This window comes from Lepisosteus oculatus, chromosome 1 (assembly GCF_040954835.1).
Source record: "Lepisosteus oculatus isolate fLepOcu1 chromosome 1, fLepOcu1.hap2, whole genome shotgun sequence".
Taxonomy (NCBI): domain Eukaryota; kingdom Metazoa; phylum Chordata; class Actinopteri; order Semionotiformes; family Lepisosteidae; genus Lepisosteus; species Lepisosteus oculatus.
The window spans coordinates 72,382,572-72,407,437 of record NC_090696.1 but is presented as its reverse complement, the minus strand read 5'-3'; the positions used below and the strand labels follow the sequence as shown (position 1 = coordinate 72,407,437).

General features: G+C 37.2%; 2 protein-coding genes across 6 annotated transcripts; both read left to right on the top strand.

Moving 5' to 3' along the window:
• The first annotated feature begins 2,193 nt into the window (after positions 1–2,193).
• LOC107077162 (calcium-binding protein P-like) lies at positions 2,194–9,790 on the top strand. Of its 5 annotated transcripts, none has more exons than XM_015345466.2 (12): positions 2,194–2,285; positions 3,126–3,190; positions 3,297–3,407; positions 3,770–3,820; positions 4,177–4,443; positions 4,819–4,839; positions 5,358–5,576; positions 6,455–6,514; positions 6,942–7,037; positions 7,653–7,706; positions 8,588–8,626; positions 9,006–9,790. In XM_015345466.2, the coding sequence occupies exons 2-12, from the start codon at positions 3,137–3,139 to the stop codon at positions 9,501–9,503; spliced, it is 1,470 nt and encodes a 489-aa protein (XP_015200952.2). In that variant the 5' UTR covers positions 2,194–2,285; positions 3,126–3,136; the 3' UTR covers positions 9,504–9,790. The 5 variants fall into 5 exon arrangements, with proteins under 5 accessions (XP_015200952.2, XP_015200951.2, XP_015200950.2 ...); XM_015345465.2 differs by having other exon boundaries at positions 5,355–5,576; XM_015345464.2 differs by having other exon boundaries at positions 4,786–4,839.
• A 7,324-nt stretch (positions 9,791–17,114) lies between these two features.
• Positions 17,115–23,670, top strand: LOC138241304 (uncharacterized). Its single transcript, XM_069194694.1, has 10 exons — positions 17,115–17,232; positions 18,327–18,389; positions 18,885–18,914; positions 19,590–19,658; positions 20,389–20,460; positions 21,363–21,389; positions 21,504–21,572; positions 22,295–22,333; positions 22,424–22,475; positions 23,401–23,670. The coding sequence occupies exons 1-9, from the start codon at positions 17,152–17,154 to the stop codon at positions 22,448–22,450; spliced, it is 477 nt and encodes a 158-aa protein (XP_069050795.1). The 5' UTR covers positions 17,115–17,151; the 3' UTR covers positions 22,451–22,475; positions 23,401–23,670.
• Positions 23,671–24,866: the final 1,196 nt, after the last annotated feature.

The following is a 24,866-nucleotide window of genomic DNA, read 5'->3' as shown; positions in this document are numbered from 1 at the left end:
GCAGAGTCACACTGGGTAAAGGTATCAGAGAAATAAGTGAATAATAAAAGACATCAGAAATGTTTGTTCATTTAGAGATTGGACGGTCAGCAAGAGCTGAGGCCTGCTGGTCGAATTTATTGTCGTTTGGCCCAGAAACTGGATTGTTCTACCTTTGTAAGGAGTTCCTTTAAGACTGTAATTGCCTACGTTTACTTACAGCATGTTTTTTAATACCTAGTGAGGGTGTGCATAGTACAGTACAGTGTGTAAATGTTTATGCACAAACACACTTGCACTCAACAAGAGGGTGTAAGCTTTGGGAGCCCGAGGGTGGAGGGTAGGAAAGTACACACACTGAACACGACCAGGGGCTTACAGCTGCAAACTGAGGGACCAGATCATTTGACCCACGGGAGGAGAGATTGATGGTGTGGAAATTCATTAGTCACCAGTTCTCTCCTTGGGATTTGTATGGCAGCAGATTTTGGAAGCGGTGTAGCTACGTTTGTCTTCCTATCAGGGCCCTACCGCCTCCGACTCCTCCTCTGCCACTCCTGTTGATCACCCACTGTGGTTTCAACAAGGCGCCACAAATTAGGATTGTCTTCTCAGTGTCCTTAGTTGTTTTTTTGTGTGTATCCTGAGTGTCCAAGTAAAAAAACTGTGTCAAATACAGCGCAGAGGTCCTGAGATCCTTGATACGGCATGGCTCATTGGTCTGGGTGGCTGTTCACTTCAGCAATGAGTCCCGGTTTAAGCTTCTCACACAACATGCAGAAGTCTGTCACCAGCTGTGTTAAAACATAATCACTGGGTTAGTTAAACTCTATTGTCCTAGAATAAGATTTAACACTACTTTCCAGTGAGGGTATTAAATAGAACACATGCTTTAATAAATCTCAAGGCATGCAAGGACATTTAAGGTTGTGACATATTTTTCCAACCCCAAGCTTCATCAAAATGGTTGTTTGGTTATATCTTTAATGTAGTGACCTTCACTTCAGCAATTTAAGCAAGTGTCTTATAATGCCCATTTATAAGATTAATACTGCACGATCTATTTTCAAATCACCCATGAACATTATTTGTAAGGGGTAAGCAGTATTTTATTACTGATAAGAGTTGAGAGTTGAATCGTACTTTAGTAATGTCTTTAATTTTTCCTGTAATAGCAAATAAGTTTTGGTTGCCTCCCCTCTGCGTAAGACGAGTAATTACAATGTTAGGCTTTTTTATCCCTTCATTTTGAGGAAATGACTTAATCATCTTATGAATTCTATTTGTTTATTGTCTGTATATAGTGTTACAGACTGCATGCATCTTTATATTGTCTGGTTTCTCATATACAACGAGACATTCAGTAAGCACACTACACTATGCAAGACTAAAACCCAGTACAGACATATTGTACAATCAATTTGAATGCAGTATCATAAAAAACTCTACCATCATTACTTTGTGCAGTATTCATCTTGTTCTTTTTGTTTCATACTGTATGTACTAAAACATGAGTGTGGATATGAGTTTCCAACTGTCTATTATTTAATAAAATACGCTTTGTCTTAAATTGTCACCTGCAGTGTCATGTATTGTTTCAAATGAAAAAACACACACTTTTGAATTGGGTGGTCATTTTCAGCTGCACAAAAACTAATAAGTAGGAGTTGACCCCTTTTGTTTCATCACAGTCCTTCAGGGGCTTGGAAAATAAAAATAGCCTCAAATAGAAAAAAATACTAAGGCTACTGGAATATCAATATCAACTTACTATGGAAAATAATGATCTTGAAATGGAAGCAACAGTCTGTTTACAGATAAATGCATAAAAACACATAAATAATATTACTATGTTTACAGTAGATTTAATTTCTTCACATACAGTACAAGTCATTTTGGTTGTTAATTAGCTGCAAAAACAGCTCGCCCTTTTAAAGTTTCATTGCTACAGTAATTGCAAGTAAATATAGTAATAAATAAAAATCTCTTAAGTGCTTTTGTGTTCGCACTTTCACATTGATTTTTTTTTCAGACACCTGCTGTATTGCAGCTCAAGACAAGATGTAATTAAGCATAATTTGCGGTTGTCTGTGTGTCAACTTTCTTCATGTTGTGGAAGGTAGGTCCACTGAGATCATAGCATTCTCTTAAACTGATTGGCTGGCGTTGTCCAGTCAACAGAGTTTAAATTCTTCTTGGACACAATGATTTCGCATTCGGAAAGGAAAGAAGTCTTTTTCAAGTGAATCTCATTCAGTTCTACGGACAACTATTGTGAAGAGATCGCACATAACTCCAAGGACAAGGTAAAAACGTATATTTTTTTGCTTCATAAAGTTAAAAAGCTATAAATCATTGTGTTATATCATAGTTGTTGTTTTGTTCGTTTTCGCTCTTGATAAATTGCTTTGTTATATTTTATATAAACTACCTCTTCAAATGAAGTTTGTTTAGAATATTAGTCCATTACTAACTACAATCTTCTCTATCTAAAAGAAAAGGTGAAATAGGATCTTAGAGAAAACTTTTTTGAGTTACAAATAAATGAGAAAGTGTACATATTGAAATGATATTCAAGCTGTAATTAAAAATCAGATGTATTTTATTAAATGAAGTGTAATTTGCAGCAATATCTTGTAAGATTACATTAATGCACACAGTAGTTTTGGGAGGTAATATGCCAAATTCAGCTGCTTAAGAATGAGGTATACATATTACAGATATGTTTGTATTGCTAGACTTCCCAATTTCACAAATCTTTAAAAAAGAAAACAAAATTATTATTTGACATGGATTAAATTGAGTTAAATTAAAGAAGGAGAACACCATTGGGACTTTCTCTATTTAATTTCACATCTTAGTTGTCGATACATATAAGGATACAATATTAGCAAATCTGTGACTTTCAGATCTTACAGTATCATTATTTACAATGGAAGTGAATTATTTTTTAAAGACCAGTCCTACAACAGAAACTCATTCAGAAAGTCTGTTCAAGGATAACATATGAAATCTGTATGATGCAGATATTGTACAGCATAGCAGAAAGCCATATCTGAATACATCTAAAATATTTTGCAGTTGTTGTTTGCTTATTAAAATAGAAAAATAATTATATTAGAAAACCGTGATTTATTTATTTTTAGAGTGTTCCAGAATGAGATCGGCAATTGTGCTCATGTGCCTCATAGGCACAACGCTTAGTATGCCAGTAAGTACAGTATATTTTTCATATTTTTTATTTTCTTAAAATTTTATCAGCCAGCTCACTTTCTTTTCAAGGAAACAGCAGTGTGCAAATAGCTATCTTTTCTTAGCTTCAGGTCTATCAGCAGTTACAGCGCCAGATGCTTCAGCAGATTCACCATCAGCAGCAGCCTCAGAAGCAGCAGGCTGGGAACCCACGATATTTCAGTCTGAGCCAAGAGGTAATGAGAAGCTCACCTCCGTATTGTTGAGAAAGCTTGAGCAAATACCACATACTGAGTCAGCATCAAGTGTATTGTATTTTAATTGTGCCTTACCCAGACTGAATATTACACATGTGACAATGTCAATGATTTCAATCTAACTAAAACGTTGAGTATTGAAGTACCTTCAATTTCCTTTGATAAAAACAGCTATCATCTATTACAATACTGGACATTCACAAAGATTATAAGCTATTTATTTAATGACATTAAATAAAATGTGATCAGAAAAAAAAATATTTTTTTAGAAAACTGAATTAATCTGAAACAATAAGAGAAAGATTGTAAAAATAATGCAAATTCTGAAACTTCTTTTTAAGACGATGCGAGAGATGGCCCGCTACAAAGCATTCATGCAGCAGCAGTCGATGGTAAGCTGCTGATTTTTTTTCATTAGGCAATCAAACACACAATATTAATTGTTGATTTTGCCGACTCACAGTTTTGGTAGAAAAAGGCACAGGCCATAGCCGAGATTTTATGTGTTGAAGTACGCCAGTACTTACCCAAAGAGGTCTCAGATTAAAACAGTGAATGTTTCAGATCATTCAGCATACAGAATACAACTCTCTTTAACTTTGGTTGGGTTCTCCCAGAAAGTAATATGTGATCAAATATGGTGATTACTCACTGCTGCTTCAAAGCAACACCAATACAGTAGCTTATAAATATATATTTAACACTGACACCACGCTGTGACTAACATGTGGACTCTGTTGCAATCCAGATGTTTCCCTCTCTGAACATGCCACCACACAGCACTGGACTGCAGCCCCCACAGATCCCTCAGTTCACAGGGGTACAGCTGCCTCACAACACGGGGCTGCAGCCCCCGATCCAGGCTCAGCCGTCTCAGACACCAACAAGCCAGGCCCCATCACAGCTCCCACCCCAGGGGCCCTCACAGCTGCCCCATCAGATGACTCCTAGCTTTCAGCCCGTGGAGTATCAGCCAGGCCTGCAGCAGATGCAGCTAGTACACGCGGAGCAGCAGGTAGGTCGAGATCCGTAACTTTGGAAACATTTTGCGCGTTTCCTCGACCTTGCTCAGAATCTCGGCGCTTTCTGTAGCGCTTAACGGAAAAAACAGAGTTATACTTCGTTTGATTTTGCTGCCATGGGTTGTGGGACTTTCAATATATCTTATCAAGTAATCGTCCAGATATAACCACACGAATATGGAGTTTTTTAGTACATTTCTAACACACACGGATTCCAAAAATAATTCTCAAATAGTGTAAAAATGAACTGTATATCGGTATATTTACTTAAATAATAAGACAGAATAGTGTTTCTTTAATTGTTCTTATTTGTCGTGTTCTTTCTTACTTCATAGTATGAGTATGAAACTCCTTTCTTGTTGCCTCAGGTCCCAGGACAGCAGACACCAGTAAGCATATCATTTTTTTGCATAATTATTCAAAATTGTATAAAAAAGTGGTGTTAAAACTTTAAAATACTTACTGTAAGTATCTCATGACCTAACAAAGGAAGATCGAAGGTTGGGCTTTATTTGAACAGTAAACTTAATATACCGCTTGACTATTACTGATCTTAGAACAAGAGATCTAGTTTCATTAAGAACATTAAGAGAAAGTAAGGTTGCAAACAAGGTGTAGCAATTTGGCCCATCTAGGCTGTTTGGTAGCTAATAGCTAATTGAGCCAGGGTCCATTCCTTTCTTGGAGGAGACTTGAGTTAAGGCTTCGGCAACCTGGCTCGGATGCCTTGTTCCACACTCACACAACCATTCGCAGTTTCAACGTCTGTCTTCTGGTTTCTGTTCCTCTGTTGAGTAAGCAGACTCCCCACGGTAGTAGACAAACCAGAATTCCGCTGAACTTTGGTATCTTCACGGACAACGGAATGCATTATCGGATTGATCTCGGCCTCCTTCCTGTGCAGCAGGTTGGTGCTACAGCAGGAAGTGCTCCAGCCACACCTACAGCCCCAGCAGCGCCCAGGCAGCAGGGTGACCAGGCAGGGCAGCAGCACCCCACTGCACAGGCCCCGCAGCCTGGCATCCAGGTGCTGCAGCCTAACATTCAGATTCCACAGACCGGCATCAACGGACCGCAGCCCGGGACCCAGGGGCACCAGCCAACTCTTCCAGCCCAGCTCCCTCCAGTATGTTGGCGCCATTTCATTACAAAGCAAAAGAGAGGTTGACTCCATGGTTTCTGTTGAGATATTGTAAAGGGAATAGTTTCAAGCTGTACAGCTCGAATGGATACCACCCATGTTAGAAAATGGTAACCTGTCAGTCAGGAAAAGTGAAGCAAGCAAAGCACACCATTTTTCTCTTTAATTTTTATTTGGAAAACCATTTATTTGTGTAATTAAATGCACAAGAACACATTTCATAAACTATGCATCTCTTTAAAAACTTAAGCGAGGGCTTTGGCCTAGCAGACTGAAGGATAACTGGTGAGCAAGTGAGAAATCAATTGCATAGAGTTTCGATTGGATAAGTTAATGCTTCATCCTTGACAAGGTTTGCATTTGTCGTGTCTGCACCTAATGGTGTTATCTAATATCTGCAGAGATTCATAATTAAGACTCTGGAGAAATTGAACCAAAACGCTAACTTTAGTGTTGTGTAGAAAATGAGTTTTGTTAGTGGTTCAACCAACAGACCCTGCAGAGTGTGATCCTTCTCAGTCCAGGCTGAGAAACAGCCTCCTGAGACCCTTGTAACCCACCTGGCTCCTGTGAGCTTGCTGTGTCGTCAGTGAGGCCTAACGAGCGCTCGCTAATATCACTAACTCTGCGGGGGGTGGGGGGACACCACGGGTGTTACAGAAGCAAAATCGAGCTGACCAGCATTCAGCACCATCTCCACTTAAGGTTATGAAAAAAGGAGCTATCTTGGTATGGCAGCATTTTGTCTTTCAAACATTTGATTTCACCATGTACAACTTATAATTCTACCACAGCCATACAGAGGCCAGGTCTTGATCCATGTTTTATTTTAACACATCTCCCAATGCTGTTGATCCATTCAGGTGTTCAATACTTTTGGAATTTTACCCATCATGCCACCACAGGCCCAAGATGAACAGCAGGTTGGAATCTGTTCTATAGTGCTTTTTGAATAATTGCCTCTGTTACAAAAGGTCCCCAAGCACCTACTTTGAATATTTAAACATACGTTGTAAAGGTTATATGTACGTTTTTCATGCCAGTAGATGGCAGTAAAACAGTATTGTAAATATTATATATTAGTAAAACTCTATTGATATGAACAATGACATTTAATCAAATATGAATGACATTTTATAGACCAATAATAATAATAATAATAATAATAATAATAATAATTTGACATGATTTGAGATCCACAAGTAAATTATTATAAATAACAGCAGTTACACGTTTACTTGTGTGTAATGATTGATATCAACAGATATTTTGCAATCCCAGTTTAGTCATATTACAGTACGAAACCCATTGAGGGCAAACTAACGCTGTTCTTTAATCTTGTTGTTTCAGTTTCCTGGTTATGGCGTCTTTTTCAATACTGCTTTCCCCCAGCAGCCAGTACAGCCTCCTCAGGCTGCACAGCCCGGTGCCCCACCACAGCAGCAGGTACGGGCCGTACGCTGCCAGGGAGCAGAGAGCCGAGCCTCCTTCTCGATAACAGCACCCTGCAGCTGCAGTGATGCAGGCGAAGCACTGTTCAAACAGTCGATACGAGCCCTGAATAATTAAACAGGCTGTTCACTGCGAACCATCAGACTTGTTCTAGGCCGACAGAGCCCTGTCATCTCGAACTGAGCAGTATTGACAGAGGTAACATACAAGTAACACAATATGGAGCAGACTCAGGAAATCATGCAGAGGGGTGATAACGTGACTCAGTTTAGCGCCTCGCAGAGACTCATGCCAAAACCTTCTATTTACACCACAGCACTGTGGCAGAAGTGGCCGGGTCCACCGTGTTTGTGTGTGATGGCAGCTTTACAGAGGCCTTGTTTAGCCAACTGCAGAAAGACCTGAGGATTATACAGTCCCTAATCACTGTGTGGTTTGTTCAATGGCGTGTTCTCCTAAAGGAGATACATTTAAGGAAGAAGTTTCAAAAAGCATTTGACAAGCATTGGGTCTTACCATGTCCTTCACTACTATTTTTATAATTGTATTATATTACGATTGTATTGTATTGTATTTCACCAGAATCCTTTTTTGTTTTCATTCCCACAGATGATTCCACAAATCCTTTATCTCCAAATCCAGCCAATGCAGTCTGCCATGGGGGTAAACACCAGCACTTCAATGTTATTATTTGCACCATCAACATTCTTTATTTTCATCATTTAAACCAGGAACAATTTTTCTTAATTTACATAATTTAGTCAGGAACATTTCTGTGAAACGCAAATCAGAAAGGCCGTTGGTGCTTGATTGTAATCTGTCATTTACTTACAAAGAGCTGGAGTCAATCAGGATATCTAATTCAGCTGATAACTTCCCAGCCTGTGAATCCTGTGATTAAATCAAAATCAGTAATGGCTGGATATTTTAATAGATTGTAACTTTCTGTATTACATATTTAAATTTAATAATTGATTATGAAGTGAAAGTATAATTTAATATAAGTCAATCTTGCATAATATCCAAACCATAGCACCAGCAGTTTTGTCACCTTGTAGCCTGATTTTGTCAGGTTTCTGAAGTTATTCCAAGCAGGGCCTAGTGAGTGTTGGGATGGGAGACCTCTGAGAAAAGCCACATTGCTGCTGTTATTGGTGCTGGTGGCACTCTTTATCTCTGATCAAAATTTGGTGCTGCTCTGTGAGATATTCATTTTTATCTCAGCAATTAATATGACATATTAAATTGAGATCTAACTGTACCCAGTGTAATAACTAAATTCCATGCTGGGTTTGCTCAGAAGTTCTACTTTACTGTACAGTATGTTTAATCTAAATTCAATTGGTGACAAAAAACATTCTCAATTCTCAGGCTGAACTGCCAGGTCCTCTCCTGTATGTGAAGTTTTCTGACATGTTTACGGATGCAAAGCGCTATATTTAAAAGCATGGAATTTTATTACACTTGTATTGAACATATAAACAAACTTTTTTGAGCACATCTTTAATGCGGATCATCAGCCATGACATTTTCTTGCCTTCTAGGGTGGTGGCTTCGGAAGTGCTAGTTCTGAAGAAATGCAGGTAAATGTAAAACCGTATCCACCATTGTACACACAGGGAACGTACAGTAGTAGTTACCAATTATAAATTATTGAGGTGTTTTAATAATTAGATTAGTTAAATTTCACCACAAATACTTTACGTATGATTCTCTCCCATGTTGATGTCTTATTTAAAATGCACCGGACAAGCCCAGAGGCTATACTGACCTCATTAGGGCAGCAGCTTATAGGCATTCAAATGTCCAGATTTGAATTTCCATTCGAAATTTCAAAATTTACAGACCTACTGTAGCAAGTCTGACAGCCATTTGCGCTGCCCAGTCTGACACAACGCTCGCACCCCCGAGTTCACGTCCTCAGGTGCAGACGTTTTTACATTACGTGTGTGTTCGTCACAGGCAGCAGGAGGGGTGGCTGGCTTTGGAGGGTTTGTTCCTGGCTTTGCCGGATCGGGCTATGGCGGATTTGGTGGCACGGTGCCCGGGACAGAGGGAGTTTTCCCCACGGGACAGGGGATCCTCCCGGTAGCCCCCGACGCCGGGCTGTTCCCAGTCAGCCAAGGCGGCAGCCCCACTGCTCCTGCCGTCTTCCCAGCAGGGCACGGCAACCTGCCGCCCACACCAGGCAGCACCGTGCCAGTTCAGGGAAGCAACAACCAGCCCGCTCCACAGTCCAGAGACCCCGCCTTCAGCATGACCACACCGGCCGGCGTCAGGGCCGCGACAGTCGGGAATCCGCCCGCAGCCGCCGCAGGCACAGCACAGCCCAACGCAGCCGCCGCCGCGGCCACAGCTGCCGCCGAGAGGGTGCATGTCAACCATGCAGAGCGCAACATTCCCGCCGATGACGAAATGCCCGAAGCTGATGACTATAGGGCTCCTTTCATCTACCCCTGAGAATGTTAATTCATTCTTGCCAACATGCCGACCGGCACCCGTGACGTTTCACACTTCCAGTGAACAGAGATGACTGACCTATCAGCCATCAAAGCCTTTATGTTTAATATTCGAAAGAAATAGTATTACTATGTGCAACTTAAACCGGTAACTCCATCTTGTTTCCTTTTATGTTATGTACAAATTAAAATTGTTTTAATGTTTATGTTAACCTACAGTATGTTACTGTACTTTTTTATGCATGTAACACATTATTTAAAGATATTTAAATAAAGTTTTCCAAATGCAAAACCGGTAATCAAGGCTCTCTGACTTCATAAGCCTGAGGTGATCATCATGGGGAAAAGGTTTAAATGGTTTGCAAATGGTATGCAAGTTGTACTCTAGGTAGCGTTCCAAACTGGTATTTTGAAGTTGAAGGTTCTTTTCAAGATTTCCAGAGTACATGAAGATATGAGATATGGGTTATTGGATTTAGTCAGAGATACTATAAAATAAACGTTCAATTAAAATAAACCTATAGCATGAATAAAAGCACATAAGTAGACCCTCAGAGATTATCTGTTTATATAATCAAAATAAAAAAACATATAATTAGGAGAAATGGAATTGAAGTACATACGTAAGGAATTTCATCATTAATTGGTGTTTGAAATGTTCTCCATTACTGTTCCAGTCCTACAGGGTAGGTGTGATTCAGATTTAACAATTGAAGAAGATAATCTGGCATTTAAGAGGCTAGCTAACGGCAAGGCTCCAGCCACGTACGGATTAACTGTTGAATTTTATTAATTATTTTGGAAAGACTTAAGAAACTCTCTATACCAGACCTTTTTGGAGTGCATATCCAATAATACTTTGTCTACTACTATGAGACAAGGTGTCATTACATTAATCCCTAAAACAGGTAAAAATGTAAAATATATTGACAACTGGAGGCCAATTTCATTATTAAATATAGATTACAAGATTGTATCACATGTCTATGCTAACATATTAAGAAATGGATTATCACAAGTAATAAGTGAGACTCAAACAGAAAAGCCCAAACAATTCAACCCAAAAAAACCCCAAAGCAATTCGAAGAAATTATTGAGGCAATTCCACTTGTTCTCCTAGCTTTGGTAAAAAAACTTCTCTATTCATAGTAATATAATTCTCCTTATACCAAAGATCAAAATTGGAACTTATAATATCTTGGAATAAAAAGCAATAATAAATACATCCATACTATTATGGCTGAGAGATTCTTCCCAGCCATCAAGGATAAAGTAATTTTTAATTCTATATTGTAGATGAGGATTCTCTACTCTCCGCTAGAACCGAATACATCACTTTCCCCATGCAACCAAAAACCAAGGATATTCATTTTAAAATACTGAATAACATATATCCCTCTAGGGAATTTCCGAGAAAACGGTTCAACTTTGACTGTAACACATGCACCTTCTGCGAAACAGATACTGAAACAACTGAACACATTTTTTTCAAATGTCACCATTCAATAACTTTCTGGCACTCTGTTTGTTCTAGGCTATACAATAGTAATATTTGTATAAATCTAACTTTTAAAGAAATTGTTCTCGGTGTCTTGAATCCAAACAACGAAGTCTGTATAATGGTAAATGTAATTCTCTTGTTTGCAAAATTTTATTTTCTACAAAAGTCTTTTAGCATATAAACATATTTAATGCAACCCCTAATATCACATAACCTCTGTACTATGGACAAAGTGTTTTTTTTGGGGGGGGGGTTGTTTTATTGTATTTTTTCCCCCGTTTCATTCACTTGTTGCTACCTTGTTATTTTCCTTGTTATTTAAATAAAAATAATTTTAAAAAGATTTCCATCAGGGTTGAGAGTTCAACTCCTCACTTTTGCATAAATTAGATATTCCCTGCTTGCTTTGCACCACGTATAATCAGTGGGCCTGGAGCATGAGAAATAAGGATTAATTTCTTCAAAACAAAAAGGATCCTGTGGACATCCCCATTTTTGCCAACATGGTGTTGTGAAATTAGTAGTCACAGTGATGTCTATATTCACAAACACTCACTTAAAGCAACTGTTTACATTTGTAGGCAATTGTGATAGAGGAGGAGACTTTTCCAGCAATCACAAACGCTGAGTTGACAATTGACTTGTCTTAAGCTTTTTGTTCGGCATCATGCACAACAGATTCTTCATTATTTTTTCATTCACTTAAAGTCTGTATTTTGTTTTATTCTTTTAAAATAGAACTAGTTTGTTTCCCCCAGAGGTAACAGCTCACTTTTATTGCTTTAAAGCTTTTTCTAAAGGTGTTTGTGTTATTTATTACTGCAAAACATGTGAGCAAAGAAATGCTGAGCATTGATTAGCATTCCCTAATGTAATTTGATTTTTTGTGAATTCTGACTCAAACAGAATTGGTCATTTGATTTCATATTATTTTCAATTGATAATAATGATAATGATCCACTCATGTTCAAAAACTAGCTTTTACTTTAAGAGCAGGGGTTCCCAGTCATGCTGGAGAGCCACACTGCTGGTTTTTGTTCCAGCCTAGTATTCAGTTACACAATCAGACTTTGAAATATAATTAATTTCAGATCCTAATGATGTTGGAGGCGGCTTTTCAACTGTTGCTTTTTATAAATGAAATCTAAAACTTTTGAGTAGAAACTTGCAAATATTTCCTTCAAGCAGCTTGTGAGTTCAGGAAGGGCTTCAATTATATAACCAAGCTCAGCTGGAATGAAAACCAGGAGTGGGACATGCTGCTTTATAGTGTGATGAAGACCTAAGACAACAGGTGACACGGCTCCCTCGTCAATTAATTAGTTCAGTTATGTAATTAAGATAAGAGGTTGAATGAAAATAGATTTCTTACTTATTTCCTTTATTGTACCAGATGGAATGTGTGCTTTGCAAGCAGGTGAAACACAACACAACACACAACACATGAACCCTTTAACAAATAAGAAACATATGTGCAGAACATGAGAAAAACAAGTTACCATCTTAAGTAATTTTCACAATTTAGAAAAAAAATGAATTGAGTCATTAGAGTTTGAGATAGATATATGCATGAGGAAAAATATATAATTAAGCTACATCTTGGAGCAGTAGCTGTCAGTTCAGGTCCTGAATTGTCCCTGTGACTGTTGGGTTTGTTTCTACTGGGCCCTCAATTACTAGTGCAAATTGGTGACTATAACTGTCAGGCAGAGATTTAAAAAATATCCTAGTTAAAGTGCAATATTTCCAACAACTAGCAAAGAGAACTTAAAGCAGTCTCCCCTGAACTTGCTAATTAAGATTTTTCTACTTTACTTCTGACTAATCAGTTCTTAATAGTTGATCAAATGCTGATGAACAGGTGGGCATGACATGAACTGACATGAACTGTGAGTCATAGTTTTTCCTTAAGCCCAATTAGTTAGATCTCAGTTAGCACACCAGAACACAGAACGAGGGCAGTACGCCTCATGAGAGTGGTTCATATCAATTACTATTTCTATTCATCATCTTAAAAGCTGAAACCCAATTTTTAAAAAGGCCTAAAAATCAATATATGTAGGTTATCCAGGATCATGATTGGTAAACCTTTTCTGAAGTCTAAATCAGAAAGCGGGTGAGTTAAAGGCATCAGCTACTACTTAACACTAAGTCATGACTTAAAACCAGGACTGTCAACCCCTTATAATCATGAGTCACAGCCCAACACAGAAGACACAGGATGCAAGGCAGGACCAATGTTAAAACAATAAAATACACAGTATTGTTCTTTTGTGTTTTTTAAACTCTAACACAAATGTATGATTTATATGTTTTTAGAATTTGTCAATCTTTTTTTCTGTCCAAAACATGATATTCTAAATAAATCTGTTTTAATGCTCATAGTTTACACCAGTCTTCTCACTCTTTGAAGTTGTATTGTAAATTTCTGCTTCTCCTACTGTATGTCAGCTACTGTGTTTTGTAATTCTGGATATTTGTAAGCTGGATGAGTGTAACTCAGAAGATATCCCCTAAAAACATGAATGCAAGCAAAAATAAACGAGATTGGAGTCATGAAATGTAGCACTGCATTTGCAATGGGAAGATAAGCATTGTAAATCCTTCTAAAGATGAATCGTTGATAAAATGCAAACAAGAAGAAAGACAGCCTTCATTTGCTTAATGAGATGAAAACTGCAGGGTCAGCCTGTCTCTGTCCTGGGCAGACATTCCTGAAGTCAGCACAGAAGCAAACATCTCCTCATCTCCGACAACACGCAGGAGAAATTTGCAAAGAACCTTTCATTTCTTACATCTTACAACAAGTAAACTCAAAGGGTGTTATTAACAACTCAAAAGCGTAAGTATGGCCTTTGTCTTAACACAGTATATGCAAGGACAGCATTAAAAATGGAGAACAATGACTTCACTGATTAATTATATTTAGTTTCTTTGCTCTAAAAGGAAGCACATTTTTCTGTTTATATCTCAACTTCTAAGATTTCATAATAAACTGCATTCACGGTTGTAGTTTGATTTATTTTTGAATGATCCAAAAGTTGTACCACCAGACAATGAAAATAAAAATACTATTAATCTTTTCTTGAACAATCCAAGACTTCTAAATATAGTAATAATGAAAATGAATAATGTCTCGCATTAATTCAGAGGGAAGATGATGCCAAAACAAGTTTAACCTTATCACAGACCCCGAAAAAAGAGCCAGTGTAATGGAGATTGGCAAAGCCTGTCAGGTATCATCACTCAACTATATATAAATATAGTAGAAACTTATATTGATATAAACAAAGCCATGACTTTCCATATTCTAGTAACAATGTGGTCTCCAGTGGATATTGTCACAGAGTGAGTGTGAAAGAAAGTTTTTAAAAAGCAAAATATTTTAAAGATAAAAAGCTAATGGTAAACACAGCCCTAGCCACACTAGTGAAAGTTATTACCATCATAAAAACTATTCTATATGCTACACTGGTGTATAGATTTTATTTTTAAATCTGTGTATGTATTAGAACACAGACAATAATTTATGGTATCTTTAGTGTTTTAATTAAGTACTGTAGCTATTAAAAATATAAAAAATAAATGTTCTGTTAGTGACATAAAAAAGAAGTAACAAACTTACAAGGAGTTGCCTAAAATCATACTAAGAACCCACTTAAACGCCATGTTTCATCACAATATATACAGTATATACAGTATGTGCACAAAAAGGTAAGGGCACTATAATGACAGGTGTATAACCTAGAACTACAATGCCATTCACTCTAATTTATACTGGTAATATTAGGGCCTTCTTGAGCTGTATCAACATTTATTTTCCTCAGTACAGTTTTTACGTATACAGTACCAACATGATGAAACAGCTAACACCTCAAAATTAGTATTGCTAGATTGCTTACCAGTATTATAAATTGTTTCCAGTTATATTAATGACAAGGAACACCTGACAATGAGTATGATTGGAAAATGAGATGGATTAGGTACTTCAACACTTCATAATGGATGCTTGTGAGTACTTCACTACGAATTGTTGATATTAAGTTTTTGAAGATTCTGATCAATGGGAATTAAAGTTTGCTAAATAACAGGCTTGGATTCTTTTCACCCAGACTAAGGTGTACATCAAAGTATAATTCAGCAAGTAGTAAGTTATAATATAAGAAGACACAGGTAGAGACTTTTAGTACTGTATATTATTGATGTTCGTAAAACACATTGTAAATCCTGGTTGTGAATAAATTGCCTAAGATGCCTGTACAGCAGTGCACTTTTTCGAATAAACCAGGAAGTTATATTTCTCCCCTTTAATAACTGACATTTCTTCAGTAATATCTAACTTGCACTTGCATGCCAAAAATCAGCTCAAAACTAGCCTGGTTGATTCTCTTATTCTACCATCTTGTACGTAAGATTCGACTTCATTGTTTTTTGAAATACTGAAACATTTCGATCTTCTCCCTTTCTCTTAAAACCAGTTTCTTTATGTTTGCTACAGTTTCCTTTATTACCTTGCATTTTCTCTTCTTCCCTTCTGCTGTACTATTAGGGGGCATTTCACTGGCTGTATAACTTCAATGTCCTGGTCTGTCTCTCTCACTCAGCCCACACCTGCTTCTAATCCCTTGACTAATTTTGTGCCCATGCTCATCGATGCAGAACTGGGAATCTTCCTGCTGGGCATCTGATGGCACATTCCCACACAGTCTCCTAGTTTCCTCATCCACTCTTTCTCTTCTCTTCATCCCATTTGTCTTTAAAACCAGTTGTCTGCAAACATTAGATCTGTACAATCTTCTTAGTCAGTTATTCAGTGTGTGTGTACAGTATTGAGCAAATGTTCCATTGCATCACAACCTACCAGCACTGCTCTCCTACATGAGTTAGAACAAAAGCACCTTTTTCCTGAGTTCTTTCTTAAGTTAAGTATTTATCTGTTTCTGATTAACTCCATCTTTAACATACGTAAAGTGCGCACTAGAGTTTCTCAAGAAACAGTCATCGTTGATGTGTCTTCCACCACAATTTCTTGAGCCTCCATTCACACTTCTAGTGCTTCTGTAACATAAAATATCCAGAGATGAGTGTTGAATCTCCTGGAAAAAAATCACACTTTTGTTGCCAGGCCATCCTGTCAGCTTCCTTTGCTGAGGTTACCATCCACAATATACAGTAGAATAGCTCAGGCTTTCGTGTCGAATAAACCTTGTCAAATCTGCTCGCCTTCCTAAAAGCTTCACATTTGTCACAAGCATGCTTTTGATACTGTTTTAAAACTATTTCCCCCTAAGTGATCACTATTTTGCTAAAATACCACCCTTCCCATCACACAACCTTAACATGGAGAGATAAAAGTACTAGCTGTACTGAACATCAAAAATTAATCCTCCAGGTGAGTCACAAAGGTGCTCAAAGCATCCCACAAACAATATACTGTAATTGTGTTGTGAATGATGTTGCCTTGGATAAAGGAATCAGCAAGATGAGAAAACATTTATTTCTTAAGGTATATTAGTTATTTAACATACTTCATTTGGTTAAGGATATTTACTGACACAAAAGTGTGCAGAATGAAGCACAGTTAATATAGCATACAGTCAGCAGAAACGGAAAGATAAATCTTTTCTCTATAATTTTTTTAAAGTGCCATTTTACAACTACTTAACACAATCTTCAATTAGCCAAAACAAGTGTCTGCCTCCAAGATACACTTTAAAATATCCAGGAAATGCCTTAAACACCTGAATCTTATTTGCATGAAGGATAAATACCCTTTCTGCAAGACGCATTATGTGCATATGTCAGCTGTAATTTAGGAGTTGATGTATAATCTCTACACCAAGCAACAAACAACAAATATTATTTATCAACTGAAACAATAAACTTTGATTTAAAATTAGAAAATTAACAATCAGCTTTCTGGTTGCCACTTAGACTTGAACTCATGAAATTAACCATAATAAATATTAAAACTGCTTTATATCGCTTTCCTTTTTCCTGCTGTAAGCATCATCTAATGCTATACAATTACATAAAATCTATGCTTTAATTTTAAATAAAATTAAACTGCTTGGCATTACAGTTTAGGTTTTGCTGGAGCCCTGTTGTGCTCCAATTGGTTGCTGTCCAAGTGAAGCAGGGTTTAAATATGGACGCTGGAGAGTGCAGAGAACAGAGAAACAGGAAAGACATCTCTCTGCCACATCTAAGCACCAGTCATCTAGGAAAGGTAAAGTAATTAACATTTTTTTAATTATTCAATTCCCCAATGGTTAGGTCTAATAACTGCTAGCATTTCATTTACCGATCTATTGATCTCTTTTATTTGTATAATTATCCATAAATATGAGAGATGTGACTTTACAGCATTCATTAGAAGTTCAAAACGAAAGGCACTTCACGTGTACCTCGTACCAAACACCATTTCATAGTGGTCAAGCGATCCTAAGATCAGGTGGTGTTCCAGTTTCTATAAAGTTACCTGGTAAAAAAATATACACTATGGCATGAAGTGAAAACTAACAAAAGTTTTCTAAATTGTCAGTCGATTTATAAATTACCACTATAACCAAAATTACAGTATTTGTAATTAAGTTGCAGGGAGATTTATAAAAACGGACATTCAAGAACAAAATAAACTTCCAATTTTTCTCTAAGAGTGCAATATTTACATACCTATCGTTACATAGCATGTAGAGTTTAGATCAAATCTGCAATACAGGATTTATTTTTGGAAGTCAACCTATTAGACTTTGCATGAAAAATAAGCATAGCTTTAAAAATCTGAAATTGTATTTTTTTTAGCACTTCTATTCATGACACTGATATTTTTCTAACTACTGTATATGCCTGCTCTCGTTATTTCAACTAACATTCTAACACCTGCAATTTTAGTCCATGTTTCTTGACCATATTTTGTTCTTCAGTACGTTTTTCATAAATGTACTACTGGATTTCTACCTGCTCATTTCAAAGTTCAGTCTCTGGAACTCCTGAATTCCCAGTTGTGTTTCTTTACATTTCCTCTCTCCAGGCAATAGGGCCTCAGGTTAGATTCGACTTGCAACTGTTAGCTGTTGCAAATCTTAGGTGGTGCATAGCCATGGAGATCTTTAAAGTAGATGAACTGAAAACCCAAAACCTACAAAGCAGACACATTCCACCATAATAAAAGATCTTTCGTCCCTTTTTATACTGTTATGTTTTATTCTTTTGCTTTATCATTATTGGAGTCTGCTAAGTTCATCACTTTTCCAGTATGCAGATTTCATGGCACATCTGTTTGTCTGAGAAGAAATTAATGTTCTCTCTTTTGCTCCTTAGGCTAACATCATGCAGTCTGTAGCTGTGCTTGTGTGCCTTCTTGGGACAACCCTGGCATTTCCTGTAAGTATGGCTTTTAAATATAAGATACAAAACAATTGGTTCAAAGGAACAACTTTGGGCCTAACAGAGATTCATGCATTTTCTTCACTTACAGTATGTATAATGTATATAATATAAATAAGATTTTTGTCATCTTATTTTTGGGATTTGAAACTCTTGATGATTACTCTATATATACAGTATAAGTACATAAATGGACAACATACTGTAGCTCTAAAAAAATGCACAGTAAAGAATGGAACACATATAACAGCAAACGTAACCCAATTTTAATTTTAAATTATCCATTGTAAAAGGATTAACAGCATTACAAGGTAGTTTGCCCCTTACTGCTACAACCCTCTTGGCAAAGAAGAGCCTCCTCTTCCTGATATTAATAGAACTTACACATAGTTTACATCTGTGCCCCGTGGTTTGTGTTTCACTGTGTACTGTATGTTTAAGATCATTTCTCATGCCCGGTGTGAAAACTTTTCTTTAATTTTTGTTTTATAGTTGAGTCCATTTGGCAATGTGGGATCAAAGGTAAGAAACTTAAAGCCAGTGTATTTACACACAAGTAAGAATTTGTGTTGTAGGGAGATTACATCATTCTTAAATCAAACACAAACCTGCACAAAAAAAGCTAATAAGTAAATGAATGTGTATAAAATTATATATAAAATTCTTATTACTGAAATAGAACAGGCAATCATGTCCAAATCTGAGTCCAAGAAAAAAAACTAAAAATCTTAAGAATTGTTTTTAATCAGTTTTATAATTTTAAAATAAAAATTGGAGCAGTATGTGCTTCAACAGTAGAGTTTGTGGAGTATTTTGATTGGAACTATGCAAGTGAAGGAAATATTATCTGCCTTGCTTATTGAGCTGAGTTCATAAATTCTAGTCCAACCTCTAGATTTATTTGTAGAAAAGATATTTTCTACACAGATAAATGACAAGTTTAATAATTGTTTGCTGCCAGATTTTGTTACCCATCAGACAGAAAAATATTGGCAAAACACACGACCACAACATTAAGAAATATACTGTTTTAAACAGTTCAGAACAGTACAGTACATGATCTTCACTTCACTGCAGTACATGATCTTAAATATCTGTCAGTGTGTGTTTCATGTGTTTCATGGTATTTAGTCTAATATGAAGAATCCAAACTGTGCAGCAGTGAATTCAGTCATTTCTCCTTCTCACCCTCAACAGCCTCTACCCTACCCGCCTTCATCTCGGACACAAGGACTCGGAGCTCCTGTTATCCTTGATATGGATGTAGTGAGTGATCTGATCAAAACTTCACATAGTGTAGAAGGTCCTTAGATATCCTGCTAGCGGGTTTGTCGATTCCTCATAGGAAAATACAGATTAATATTTGTGAAATGATTTTAAAAGTACATATTTAGGTCACAGCAGTACACAGTTACAGTTTGTTTTGTATAGATAAAGAAGAGGTAATAATGTGTTACTATTTGTGAGTGTTGTAACGAACAACATTATGTATCTGGGAGTGTGTTACATGGGACAGAATGAAATTAACAGACAAATCCTTAGAATGCCACAGTACTAATGTTTTTATACTAGCTATCATCGAAAAACAAAGAATCAGTTGGAGAATGGTACAACAAACCTATTAGTTTGTGGAGTGCTTTGATCGGAAATATACAGGTGAAGGAACTTTTATCTGCTTTTCTAACTGAGCTGAATAAATGAAATTTCTGGATTTGAAATGGTGAGTTATTTTCTACACAGCTAAAATACACGTTTAGTCATTATTTGCTGCCAGATTGTTTTACCTACAGTAACAGACAGAAGCAAAATGGCTAAATATGTGACCACAACATTAAGAAATGTCATCTCGTGCACATCTTAAAGAGTTCAAAACAGTACACGAGTTCTGCTTCACTACAGTCCATGATTTTAAATATCTGTCATATTTTTCATATTAGTTAGATTGAGTCCAAACTCTGCAGCTGTAAGTTCACTGATTTTTCCTTCTCACCCTCAGCATCCAGCACCCTTTGCACCTTCATCTCCGACACAAGGACAAGGAGCTGCCGCTAACCTTGATGTAGATGTAGTGAGTGATCAGATTTCTTCAAAACTCTGTCTAGTATAGAGGGCCCATAGAAGGTCCTTAGAAATCCAGGTATTGTCAAGTACGTGTTTGTCAATTTCTCATCGAAAATAAAGCTGAATATTTATGAAGTGTCTATTTAGGTCACAGCACACTACCATTTGTTTTGTATACTGTAGATTAAGCAAAAATAATAATGTGTTACCATTTGTGAGTCTTTTCAATAGCAACATGATGTATTTGGGAGTGTGATACATGGGACAGAACACAGGCGATAGACAAATCTTTAGAGTGGCACAGTACTAATGTTTTTCTACTAGCTGTCATCATAAAAACAAAGAATCGGTTGGAGAATTGTACAACAAACTCATTAGCCATCCAGCAGCAGTGGAGAGACAGAGCACGTTTTCTTCTTAGTTGGATCTGGCCAACCATTATAATGTTAAGGAGTATATACAGACTGGCCTGTGCTGGCATCCATGGGTTCTTGATATGACAGTGCCATGACTTCTCCTTGATATTGGGTCATTAATCCCAATAAAAAAATATTCTTTTAGTAGACCTCTTTCTTTAAGCAGTTATGAAAAAGAACGTAAGGGGGCAAAGTCTTTTAAGATTATATAATATATAGACAGATATCTTAAAATGAACATCTTTCAGGTTTGTTATGTTTTAAGAGGTGGCAATCAAGTTGAAGAATGGGAACAAAGTTCAATGAACTACAGGTCTTTGAAATGAGCTTTTCACAAAGCTGAGGGAATTGGTATCCGAGAGCATGTTAATTCATTTTCCTTTCCATGATAGGCAGGCAGATAGCAATGGCTTTGTGTTAGCTTTAGTGACTACATTCCTAGCACTCCTCAGTTCTAATACTTTTTGATTCTCTTTGTTTTTTCAACTTTCAGGTGATGCCTATGGGATATCCCCAGCAGGTAGGAATGTACATTTTTACTTAATGAGGTTTTACAAACAGTAGCACAGTAGAGCTGAATGCAATAAATTCATACAGTAGCTTTAACACACACTCTATTTATTTTGTTTTGTAGATGTTGCCTTCTGTTGGATTCTCTAACCCCATGATGCCTCAGTACCCAGGGAGAATGAGTCTTGAAATTGTAAGAATTTTTTTCCTATTGATTCTTAGCCTGAAGGATAAAAAGTAGTGGTTTTAAGAGATAAATAGATTTTTTTAAAACAAGACTCTGCATGCTGTTTTTCATCAGCTATGAACTATTGTGAACTAAAGTATAATGGTTGGTTTCAGGGGTTAGAATTAGTGCTAGGATAGTGTTGCCAAGAATTTGTTAAATATTAATTTGGGCTTTTTATCCAAAGCTACTTAAATACATGCCATTCTATGTAGCTGGGTATTTTACTGTAGCAGTTAAGAGGAAGTATCTTCATCAATGTTACAACAGAACCTTCACCAACCAACTGATAATCATGCAATGAGACAAAGTCAGAGCAATACCTTCAAGGGCCAATGGGTTGCTAGATATAATCTAAACTTTTCAGTTATTATTTCACATGAATAACTGAAGACAGCAGGAACAACATATTTAGAATTACGCAAAAGAAGAGGTTTATTTGTTTGTAAAACTGCCTTCAGCTGACAGGTTGTTGTCCATTACTGGAGATATACAGTATTTTGGGTACTATCTGAAACTATATAAAGTTCCACAAAAGGTAAATTCTCTAAAATACCAGCAGTTTTTATTTTTAAATGGTTTTGCACCAATATACAACTGTAACTTGTCATACCAGTCAACACTATTTTATATAAACAGTGTATACGGTGTATATATTATTCAATAATATCCATTCCCTGTTTTTGCAGCTTTATCCATTTGGCTACCCACCACAAGCACAGCAACCTGTAAGAACAGAAAATATCTGACTATTTTTGACTCTACATGTTTTCCATAATTCTCCAGGCTTATACATATTTTATATTTCTCTCTTGCAGATGTACCCATTTTATATGGGATATTAATAGACCATATGAAAAGAATCATAAGGTAAGCATTCTTGCTAATGATGCATTTACAATTGTGTCTGTTTCACAGAATTCAAAAAGGTAATTATTATATTATTATGACAATAACACTAATAAATGATAACATTGATCTAGAGCTGTCATCCCAAGTCTACAAGAATATATTGGGGACCAACTTCATTTGCACATCCATAGATGCAACCATTATGGATGTTAACGTGTTATAAACGTGCTGGATTTGATAAGCTAAGACAAGACAATTTTTGGTTCTCTGGTAGCCATTGGAACAGGAGTTCCTTTGAGTGAAGTGTGGCGTCACGTGGGGGCGTGCCCAGTATGGGGGCGGAGCCCTGGAGGAAGGGTGACGCCTCACCTTTGTAATCACAGCTATCCCAGCCACAGCTGTGCAGGTCCTATACAGGGCACACTGGATACCCCACGAAGGGACGTGCAGGGACACCCCCAAAAGGGGGAGTTATTTACAACAGTCCCGCAGGGGATTGCACCCATGTAAGGTTTTCTTTTAATTTTTGCCTGTCCCAAGTTTTGTTTTTGCCTGACGCGCCCTGCTCTACCCGGCTGGACCCCGTTCAACAGGGTAAGCCCAGGCTGGAGGTCGGGATGCACAGCAGTTCACCTTTCTTTTTGCCTTTTTGTTCCATTTTTTGTGTTATTTGTGGTCCCTGCTAATCTCACACCGGTGCTTCCGTCCCTCAGTTAGGGGTGTTGACGTTTTACCGGTGCCTGCCGCGGAGCCACCCACTCCCACACTGTTACAGAAGTAAAAACTACTTCATCTGCACCTCAAAGTCATATTCTGTTAATATATAAGACGTATTTAAAGGCTTCTCTGAGATGTATGCAGTCCGGCACATACTTAACAGAACACACCACAGCTATAATTCTGTTTTGTGGGATTTATAAACAGTTTTGTTTTTTTCACCCAGGGAAGCAGAAGTATGAACAGTGTGACAACCCCCTCTACATCGGCAAAGCTGAGGCACCTGCCTTTTCTGCGAACATCGGTTTAAACAAAAACTTCGCACTTCATTTTTTCCTGTAATTTCCATAATTGTTTTTACAGAATAATGACATCCTAAAAAGTAGTTCATCCTAAATGGAGTTGCTATGTGGAGAGAAAATGGTCTGATAATTGTGTGCTTAGGTATTTCATGTACTTTTTATTATGTCTTTAATAAAATATATATAATGCAATACTTCTCTATTTTCAGTAGTATTTTTGTGAATTAAATGCATAAGTCACTGAGTTCAATGACCAGAATGAAAAATTGCATCAAATCATATTTAATCAGAAGCATGCTTTGTATTTCAGCAACAACAAGTTTCCTTTAAACCAATTATTCCCAAGTTATGAATGACAAACATTCCATACCTATTCGTATCATTTGCACCCTAATGGAAGACAAACATGTAGACTGCTCATGTTAATTTAATAACATTTAGCAGGCCTTTCATCCAGCACAGCTAAAACCTACTTAAATATGGTACAGTATATGGACATACTGAATGTTGTGTACAATTAAATATTGTTGAACCCAAAAATATACACAATAATTATTCAATAGTTTGGGTACCCAGCTTGTTAAATTAAGGAAAAGAAGGCTGCTGAATGCATTATCATAAGAGATTACTCACACCAGGCATATGCCTCTGTTGATCACTAAAGGCAATTGCTGATGATGTTTCAATTCAGACAGCCTGATGCAAATTGGTATTTGCATCAGTGAACAGTCCAGCCTGGAAGGTTTAAAACCCAGTATTGCTGGTCACAATAGCAAGAGTACGGACACCATAAAAAGATACATCATGACCTAAACCCAAAGTATCCAATAAATGGCTGTTACAGCCACGCCCAGAACATCAACCCGCCACTGGACACTGAACAACATCTCCCACAGGGAAGATCATGTGTACCGTTTGGTTTAGTTCTCATCCATAGTTTCCCAAAGAAAATCACGTTTTAAGAGAGACAGCAATGTTACCACCCATGTGAATTTTAACCATTTCTTCCAATTCAGTTGGAAATGCTAACCACTGCCCTACCGGGTCACCCCAAAAATCATTTTTAAAGCATGGTTTTCTTATTTAAAGAGGATACACTTTAGTGGCTGCTGGCTCGGGAGACATTTATTTCAGGCTCACAAGAAGATTCACCTGAAATTGAAAATTCCTTACACTTACATAACGCTTTCCTGGACACTCCACTCAAAGCGCTTTACAGGGACTGGGGATCCCCTCCACCACCACCAGTGTGCAGCCCCACCTGGATGATGCGACAGCAGCCAGAGTGCGTCAGTCAGCTCATCACACATCAGCTATCAGTGCATAGGAGAGTAGAGCAACGAAGCCATTTGATAGATGAGGATTATTTGGAAGCCATGATTGGTAAGAG

Coding starts and splice junctions, on each gene's coding strand:
- LOC107077162 (XM_015345463.2), top strand. CDS start 3,137: ATGAGATCGGCAATTGTGCTCATGTGCCTCATAGGCACAACGCTTAGT. Junction 3,191..3,296: donor GCACAACGCTTAGTATGCCA/GTAAGTACAGTA, acceptor ATCTTTTCTTAG/CTTCAGGTCTATCAGCAGTT. Junction 7,038..7,652: donor GTGCCCCACCACAGCAGCAG/GTACGGGCCGTA, acceptor TCATTCCCACAG/ATGATTCCACAAATCCTTTA.
- LOC138241304 (XM_069194694.1), top strand. CDS start 17,152: ATGGACGCTGGAGAGTGCAGAGAACAGAGAAACAGGAAAGACATCTCT. Junction 18,390..18,884: donor GGACAACCCTGGCATTTCCT/GTAAGTATGGCT, acceptor TTTGTTTTATAG/TTGAGTCCATTTGGCAATGT. Junction 19,659..20,388: donor TTATCCTTGATATGGATGTA/GTGAGTGATCTG, acceptor TCTCACCCTCAG/CATCCAGCACCCTTTGCACC.